At 45.3% G+C, this 8,863-nt stretch overlaps 1 protein-coding gene across 5 annotated transcripts; it reads right to left on the bottom strand.

The window, feature by feature from the left end:
* Positions 1-146: 146 nt before the first annotated feature.
* LOC112884414 (phosphatidate phosphatase PAH1) lies at positions 147-7,142 on the bottom strand. 5 transcript variants are annotated; one of them, XM_025949792.1, is made up of 12 exons: positions 6,971-7,142; positions 6,277-6,419; positions 3,777-5,798; positions 3,113-3,696; positions 2,963-3,036; positions 2,259-2,343; positions 2,058-2,144; positions 1,800-1,872; positions 1,548-1,591; positions 1,272-1,400; positions 1,094-1,192; positions 147-618 (listed from the first exon to the last, which is right to left on the bottom strand). In XM_025949792.1, the coding sequence occupies exons 3-12, from the start codon at positions 5,707-5,709 to the stop codon at positions 562-564; spliced, it is 3,165 nt and encodes a 1,054-aa protein (XP_025805577.1). In that variant the 5' UTR covers positions 5,710-5,798; positions 6,277-6,419; positions 6,971-7,142; the 3' UTR covers positions 147-561. The 5 variants fall into 5 exon arrangements, with proteins under 5 accessions (XP_025805577.1, XP_025805579.1, XP_025805576.1 ...); XM_025949794.1 differs by having other exon boundaries at positions 6,330-6,419; XM_025949791.1 differs by having other exon boundaries at positions 6,277-6,385.
* Between the last annotated feature and the right edge of the window lie 1,721 nt (positions 7,143-8,863).

Raw genomic sequence — 8,863 nt, 5'->3', positions numbered from 1 at the left:
ACTGTGTCAACTCAGCGCGAGATTGAACCATGTCATCTTACAATCTGAAACGACATGACCCATTTACATCAGTACCTCCACAGCTCCACTCCCCCCAGGCAGGCAGAAGTCCTCAGCAAATGCAACTTCTACAGCACCAGAAAAGGTTGAAGATGAAGCAGAAAATGCAATGTCGATTATTTTCCATGCACTGATGTACAATATACAGCGAGTTTTGGCATCCAAGGATTTCCAGCTATCAGAACAAAATAGCTCGGAGAACTGACCAGCTCTGGGAGTTCTCTAATGAATTAGGAGGCCAGGACCCAAACCTATGAGCACAACAAGTTCGACGAAGACAATCAGATCACTACCTAAAAGATGTATGATCGTGGAAAAGCTCCGTCGAAAGAAAGTGGCAACATCTGCATTGGCTATCAAAACCGCACATCTGGGGCTCTTGAGATGCTTTACAGATTGGATCTAACTGGTCGTGGTGACTGAGAATTAGTGTACACAAAGCTCAGCTACTATGCTTTGGAGGATCTACTGGTATCTACGCCTGTATCTGTCGAAACTACACTACAAGTCAACATCTGGCAGCGGCACCTTCCAGTAATTCCAGTTATTGTAGTCTTCCTGCATAACATGATCGCCAATAATCAGCACAAGAAAATTATATGAACATGCATTTGTCACATGAATCTTTTGAGTAATCTACATAGATATGCCACAAGGATTGATGGGCATATATTTCTAAGTGTCCATTTATCTATGTGTAGAAATGTAATTGTTTAAATTTGTGTCCTTTAGTAAGTGAAACAGAATGCAGCGTTCATGTACATGGAATCAACTATTATCTAATGTACAGCAAAAAAAACTTCGGTAAAAGTATTCTGGGCACCAAGTTCAAATATGTAGCTAGTGAACTTTTCAACTTTTCATGTTGCATTTGGATGAGAAAAAAATGTACTAAATGTACTCTTCTAGACCCAATCTATGTGATTTTTTTATTAGGTGTTAAAATGTTTAGATATGTCCTAAGTAGAACATAATTCCAGTCCATGCCTGGGGTGAAAGTAAAATACCACTAGCAGCTATGAAGACAACTGACCTGTTCAACCAGAGTTGTTGGTGGAAACATGTCATTGACAAGGGTGTGTAAGGAGGTATAAGACTTCACATCAACAGAACTGTTGACAGCCACTTCTCCCTGCAAGCCCATGGATATGGCTCAGAGGCAATTATGCAAACATAGTATGAATGATTATGGTGTTGTGTTATAAAGATACCTTCGGATTGATGATAAAAATCTTGCCTTTAGGTATTCCCATCTTCTTGTAACTGAGCTCGTCGGTGTCTCTGTTGCCAAACCCAGCATAAAATGGATTGTAATCGGAAGGAAAAAGAGCCTTAATGTCCTGCCAAAGAACAAAAAATCCATGAAAAAAAGCATCGGTCATAATACTGTTGCAGAGTTTTAGATCTTAGAACCCGAGGGAAAAAACTTGCATGAAATCTGGCAAGAGCATCAAACTAAAAATTGGAATTGCCTAAAAGAAATATACCTCCAGACATGCAATCTTGAATTCATGTGGGGCTCTCCGTATAACTGAGAAAAGCAAAGGCATATTAGAATCATGCTAAAAACAATAACATTAGCATTAGACATGTCGCTATTGACCGCCTATTTTCTATGGAGACAGAGGCCGCATTACTGACCATGCTAGGATAAGTCCTGTCAATCGATATGGAAAATCAATTGGCCTAAATCATAGTAAGCAAATTATGTCACGATCCAACTGTTAACAAACTGTTACCTTCTCGGTACAGTGAAGGAAACAAACCATCAGGTGAAATTACAACAGGCCCATTGGGCAGCGCTTTCCCATCCTGCAAAATTGGAAATAATTGTCACTTATCCACCGGAAATAACTGCAGACATATGTACAGTACTAAACAGAAATAAAGTAAGCAAGATCCTTGTATTCGTACCACGTATATGCCTAGATCAGTCAAAGTTAGAAAACCATGTACTAGAAACAACACCAAAAGACAAATAACAATTGCCATCATACCTGTTTCAGATTGAAGAGGAAGTTCTTCGTGAGATATGCCTGAACAATTGCTCTGGCACTAAGGAATAGCAGTTGATAACCATTTTCCTGGTTGAGACATAAAAGGTTCTCTTAGACACCAGCACAAAACTAGGTATAATCCCACCTAGGGCAATGAAAACTAATAGAAAAATAAAAATATATTTTAAGAAAGCATCATACCTTTATTGCAGAAAAAAGTCGCGCGACACCGGAGTGACTCCAATCTCTTCCAACCAAAGGCATGACCTGACCCAACACATCAGACCTGAAAAATGTAAAATTAAGTACCTCCAATGATTTTGGCCATTTACAGCAAAAAAACATGTGCATCGACAACCCACTGCAAAGGAAAATGACATGCAAAACACAAATTTTCTACAACACGATGTTGGATTCAGTCAGTTGAGCTTTAGTCCCAAGGCAACCTTGATTTGCTTGGTGACAGTTTCAGATATAAAGTGATTGTTGGAAATTCATCAACCAATAACTCACAGGCCATAGGACAGTCCAGCTTAATGAGAGAATAAATAGACTAAATCGCTAGTAATTGAACAGGGCATGGAACCCTACATTACATCCACCAAATGAAGGTAAATTTAACCATTGGGCATGGTGACTAAAAACAGAAACAGCATGATATTGTCACTCAAAACATCAAAGTGAAGCAATCTGCATTTATTTGGGAAGCCAGCTATAGGCCCACCAGCCAGCGCCAGGTTTGGATATGCAAGTTTCGTGCTGTCCATGACCCTCCCCGGCAAGTCAATAATCTTTTTCCTCTTAAAGTGAGGAAGAAGTGTCAAGGTCATTATGACTTATGTCTGTAAGCAACTAAAGCAAAATGTTGAGGGGAGCATGCAGGAGTGGAAAAACTATGAAAATACCTTGTTATGGTGCCATCCACATCAGATATCACAATTTTAGCATTCCATTTCCACAAGTAAATATGTGCATCGACCTAGTAAAAAATCCAAATTTATTATACAATCCTAAAATAAAAGTATAAGGTAGTTAAGAAATAGAGGCACAAAAACCTGCTGTTTCCCAAGAACTCTGGTGCAGAAGCTAAAGGTCACCAAGTTTTGGCCCTCCTTCAGATTTAAAGATGCTACCTGTTCACTAGTGGGAATCAGTGTCCGGACAAATTGCTTTCTTGGTGACTGGCTTTTGTTATTCTCCAGAGCTTGTTCATCCATTGGACTCAAAACAGTCTCTGAGTCAAGGAAAATGTCCTCAGAAGAATCACTGTTACTACGCTGAAGGGACCTTGTTATCCGAAAGGGATTGAGCCAAAGCCTCCATCTACGGCTTGAGGGAGACATTCTAAGAGAGTCTTCTCTTGAATTGGGTGTTTCCTGACGTTCAACCCAAATTGCATCACTAGGTTCTATGGTGAAGTTTGAACCAAATACAGCCTTCCCAAGAATGACATGAGAAACTTTACTCCATGGGAAGTACTTATTGTCAACTTTGACGACAAGGTTTGCATTTTTTATAATTGTTGATCCAGATGACTTGAAATCCTCCTCGCGGACAAGATGCTGTTGAAAGACTTCCTCAGCAGATTCTCGACCCATTCCTGGTCGTAACATGTTCCCACAAAGAGAAATCTCAACCCCTGCAAGTGCACATCAAAACAGAACAATGACACATTATCTTTAGGAAATAAGAACAATATGCAACCTGACATGTGCTTACCCAAGCCCTTTTGTGATTGAGAATGTTCTTCTTTACTCTGTTCCTCCTCTTCTGAGTGCTCTGGAATGCTCCCCAGTTTGTCTTTATCACTGGTAGCCATGGATAATTGTAAACCATCGGATCCAGCAGCCTCAGTTTCAGAGGCAAGTTCCTTATCATGAGAACCTCCTTCAGAGGACAAGTCAGATCCCTTGCCATAATGAGAAGAGCTCCTTTTGTTTCGAGTCCTATCAACTCCTAAGGTAAATATTGAAACATTCACTCCCTCCTGTAATCGACCATCTTGATCAGAGTAAGCAGTTTTAGTTTCACCTTCCTCTAGATCTGTCTCAGCAACAGAACAATTACCCAAACTAAGCTCAGAGTCCCTCTGATAATCAGATCCAGGAGAAAATAATTCGTTTCCTGAATCCCCATCATCTACTTGTGATGTTAGATCCAAGCAGCTCTGAAAAGTGTCATTTTTAGCAAAATTAGCACCAGTATCCTCCAAATCAGTGTCTTCGTTGTTGAGGTCACAAACTTCATCCTTGTTAGCTGGGGGATCCTTGGCTCTTTCAAGCACTGGGGCATCACTAGATTCATCTTCATTGGTCAAGGGTTGATGATCCTCATCATTGTTCTCTGGTGTATCATGAGCTTTATGTGCATTGGTCGAGGGTTGATAACCCAAATCATTGTCCCCTGAGACAGCAGGAGACTCATCTTCACTGGTCAAGGGTTGATAACCCACATTAATGTCCCCTGAAACACCACAAGACTCACCTTCACTGGTTACGGGTTGATAAACCTCATCATTGTTCCCTGACCTTGACACATCCTGAACCTCATCTTCGTTTGACACATCATTGTCCCCGGAGACACCAGGAGACTCGTCTTCACTGGTCAAGAGTTGATAGCCCGCATTAATGTCCCCTGAAACACCACAAGACTCACCTTCACAGGTTACAGGTTGATAAACCTCACCATTGTTCCCTGACCTTGACACATCCTGAACCTCATCTTTGTTTGTAGACACAACTTGAGATTCACCTTCATGTCTAGACACAGCATGAACTTCATATTCACTAACTGACACATTGAGCACTTCATCTTCATTGACAGACACATGGAGCTTTTCATCTTCATCAACTGAGATGTGATGTGACTCATCCTTCTCAATTGGTACCTCTCCATTCTCGGTTAAAACCTTTGACTGATGTTCAGAATCAAATTTTACCTTTTCCTGTGATATGTATAAATCATCTAAAATGCCAGCATCCCACACCTCACCACTGCGGCTAAAGTCTCCACTAGAGCTCTGCCCAGGTCCCAAATGGAACTGTGGATCACTTAACTGCACATCCTCCATACCCTCATCTGTTGAAGAAATAGGCGCCGTGAGCACATGTCCATCCACACTAACCAGAACCACCTCTGAATTTTCCCCATCAGCTTGGTTTGGTAAATCTTCTGCTTCCTCCAACCTGTCATAACCATCAAATGACTCAAACTCATCCCTGGTTTGCTTCTCTTGATGCTCCACATTCAACTCTTGGCTACCAAGCCTGTCACTAGGACCAATGTAAAGGTCCCCATCACTCTTACTACGCGCTGGAGGTTCGGGCTCATTGCTAGCTTCTTCTTCTGAACCTGTACCAGAGTCTTCGCTGCCAGGCACAAGCTCACGCATGAAATAGGCTTGGCCGGAGTTGTCAAGATGCATGTGAAAGCTGGCTTCAACGCCATTGACAGTGATGGTAACGACCTTCTCAGCACCCTTGAGCACCCCCTGGAACTTCCCAAAACGGACATACCATGGTGTGCTGCGGTATGAACCATCAGGCTGCTCAACTGCAATGATGTCAACTGCGCCACCAAATGGGTGGAAGGGCGTCGCAACGGAGTACACTCCCTGCGAGATCACAGATCCAACCCTTCCCACCACGTTCATATCCGCAGGAGCTCTCCTCGGTCACCAAGCATCAAACACTCAACAATCCAGACCGTGGTTGCTTGATTCGTCCAATTTCTTCATCAATTCTGCAATATATGATGCGGACGAAGATTTCTCAGTGAAATTTTCAGAAGCTCTACAGACAGAAGGGTTTTTTAAACCCTAGTTGCTCGATGCGTGAAATTGTCTTATCCAAGACTAGGGACAAAAACAAAGTGTAAAAGGTTCCTCACATCAACAAATACCAAAAGACAAATTCATAAGCGATACAATGTTTGAACTCCAAATTTACTAGATAAAAGCAAGTCAAATATGAAATTTTGGTTGGCATGGACCAAACACTATCAAAATAAACTCCCTTAAGGCATCAACCGTAATGTTTGGATGCATTTCCACAATTGGTTTCCAAAGACCAGAGCTAGCAGTACTAAGTACTAAGAAGTTGATTTGAGACCGAGCTATTTATCACAACAACTTAAATATCATTTGTAATCCTTTTATATATATATGTACAATTCCCTTCACGAGATCAGCATGCTAGCTGCAAGTGAATTTATAAATTACCTAGCTCAGTTGCTTGCTTCGCAGAAAAATGAGAGGAGATGGGAGGCGCTGACCGTGTAAGGTGCCCGGAGGATTCACTCGGGCAGGGGTGCGGCCGTTGGATAAGGTTCTGCAATGTTGTTACTGTTGAGATGATATTTGAACTGCAGGTTTAATAGTGTGATAAAATAGTTCAACTTTCAATCCAAATATACAATTGAATAGAAAGTTGAAAGGGTGGGAAATTTGGGAGAAGAGGAAGTCCAAAAAATTTTGGAGAAGGGGAGAGGGAGCTGCGGGCTGTGCCAGGGCGCTTGCGTGGTTGCGCAGTTGCTCTGGCGCGCCGGCGCTGCCCGCGGACACGTCCCCGCAACGCAGAGAGGGGGCGAGCTGCCGAGGGCGAGGACGAGACAAGCTGCCGAGAGCAGTGAGGAGCCGAGCCCCCGAGCTGTCGAGCGCCGAGGGACAACTGGACGAGGGCTCCGGCCGGCGGGCGGGCGGGCGGGCGGGCGGGGAGGCAGCCGGCAGATGCAGCGCGCCGGCGCGGCGGTTCGCTCCCGGGGCGTGGCGGCGGCGGGGGCGGGATTGGAGGAGCAAAGCAGCGCGGCAGCGGGAGATGGAGCACTGGAGCGGTCGCCGGCGCCGGCGTGGAAATGGGGATCGGTACCAAAAATCGAATCGGATCGGATCCTATCGGAGAGGGAAGGGCGCGCACCTCGAAGCGTGGCGATTCGACTCAGCTTGCTTAGGCCCCTCCCCGCTTCTCTCCTTCGGCGAGGCCGTTCGAGAAGCTTCTGGAACCTTCAAGGCGCCGCCCCCGCCGCGACGCCGGCTCCGTCGATGGCGAGGTCGGAATTGGATTTTTGGGGGACAAGGCCGGCCGTTGCGGTGGGGGTGACGGCATTTATAGGCGAGCCCTTCCATTCGCACGCGCAGGCGAGACTTGGCGAGCAGCGGCGCACACTCCACCCCGCGCCTCGCGAACCGCCTGGACGGATGGCACGCTTACATGTGGGGCGCACTGAGTCCCGGGCCCACGTGCCATCGACCAGTTTCAATGCGGGTTGTTGAGGAACCCGGGGTGGGGGCGAGAGAAATAAAATGCCGCTACGTGCCGCTGCGCGTCGTGGGTTTTCTTTTTCGCGGGGGGAAATCAAAAGCAGCGCTGAAAAGACCTGGAAATTCCGATCGCCTGACGCTGCCGCGGTGGGCCGGGCCGGGGCTTCCTGCGACGTGGAGCCCACGCGTCGCGGACTCATTAACGATGGTAGTTTTAAGGGGCATGCTTAATTATGGCTAGTGAAGCCTGCGTGCCCGCTGTCTTTGTCGCTGTCGGGCCGCATCTACTCACTCGAATTCATTTCACGGCCGAAATGACAGTTTCGCCCTTCGCCGCTAGCATCTTTGAACTACTGGAGTACTGGCCGGGGAGCTTTCAGTCTTCATACTCGTTCAGAGGACAAACCAAGATTCTCCAATTGTTCATGCCTTTTCACCTCGTCTGCTTAGTGTTGGGTGGCTTCCGCACCAAATGAAGTAATCCTACGTTGCTTTGCCGGAGTGCTCATCTAAAAGCATATTGGTCTAGGCTAGTTTAAAAGGAGGTTTCATAAAGAGTTTTATGTATTAAATTCTATATCACATTATCAATTTTACTAATATGGCGAGAATAGAGAATAAAGTTTTCTCAGATATGAGAAGAGTTTTATCCCCTAACACTCAGCATGCACAGTTATCTAATTTTCAGTCTTAGTAATAGTGAAGCTGTGCACTAAGACTGGCCTTAGAATCAATCCGTATGAGTTAGTAAAAGTTTCGTTCCAGGTTCCAACAATGCAGCTAAGCCTTGCTGAGCATTTTTAAGAGAATTTTTATATCTTTTCTAGTTTACAAGAATAGAAATTTAGGTAAAAAATACCCTCCAACGTTCTCTTCAATTGAATATTTAAATACAAACATCCTTTATTTTAGATTTCTCGGCAAAGATGGAGAGTGAGAATGACTCTCTGTACTACGTGTAAGATGTAGAAAAACTGTTAGAAAATAAAAAAATAAAAAATAAATTTTACTTAAATAACTCTCTAAAATTCTAGAAAAGCTGTTGGAGATTGTCCATACGCGCACACGCAGTCAAACACTGGAAATCCGAAACGCGGGGGCAGTCTCGGTACCTAGCCGTGCGAACGCGCTGGTCGTCTGGTCCCCAACGCCAAGTGCTGGTCCAGGTCGTCTCGCTCCGTGCGTGCGGCACGTGCGGTGACGAGGACGAGGCTGATCTCCGAGATGGCGTGCAGATCTCGCCCGCATGCACGGCTCAGCTCACCCATTCTGTCAAAAAAAAAAATAAAGCGCATGTCCGGTATAGCCCGTGCGAATATGCCCGACCTCACCTCTCCATCCGGAAAACCAACGGTTTGCTTTCCGGCTCGGAACTCCTCCGTACGCGCAGTCGCGCACCCGTCATCTCCCTCCCGTTCCCGGCGTGGAACCGTACGCCCCCTCGAGCGAGGTTGCTTCGCGCCGTTCGACGAAACGGAACCGCGGGTGGTGTCGTGCGCTCACGCGACCTGGTAGCTGGCTAGCGGTGTGTTTCCAGAAGCAATCGGGC

This window comes from Panicum hallii, chromosome 3 (assembly GCF_002211085.1).
Source record: "Panicum hallii strain FIL2 chromosome 3, PHallii_v3.1, whole genome shotgun sequence".
In the NCBI taxonomy this organism is placed as follows: domain Eukaryota; kingdom Viridiplantae; phylum Streptophyta; class Magnoliopsida; order Poales; family Poaceae; genus Panicum; species Panicum hallii.
Note: the sequence above shows the minus strand (reverse complement) of the source record. Positions and strands in the feature narration are given on the sequence as shown.

Coding starts and splice junctions, on each gene's coding strand:
- LOC112884414 (XM_025949792.1), bottom strand. CDS start 5,709: ATGAACGTGGTGGGAAGGGTTGGATCTGTGATCTCGCAGGGAGTGTAC. Junction 1,873..2,057: donor TCCTCTTCAATCTGAAACAG/GTATGATGGCAA, acceptor CCAATTTTGCAG/GATGGGAAAGCGCTGCCCAA. Junction 1,592..1,799: donor TCCTTCACTGTACCGAGAAG/GTAACAGTTTGT, acceptor TGCTTTTCTCAG/TTATACGGAGAGCCCCACAT.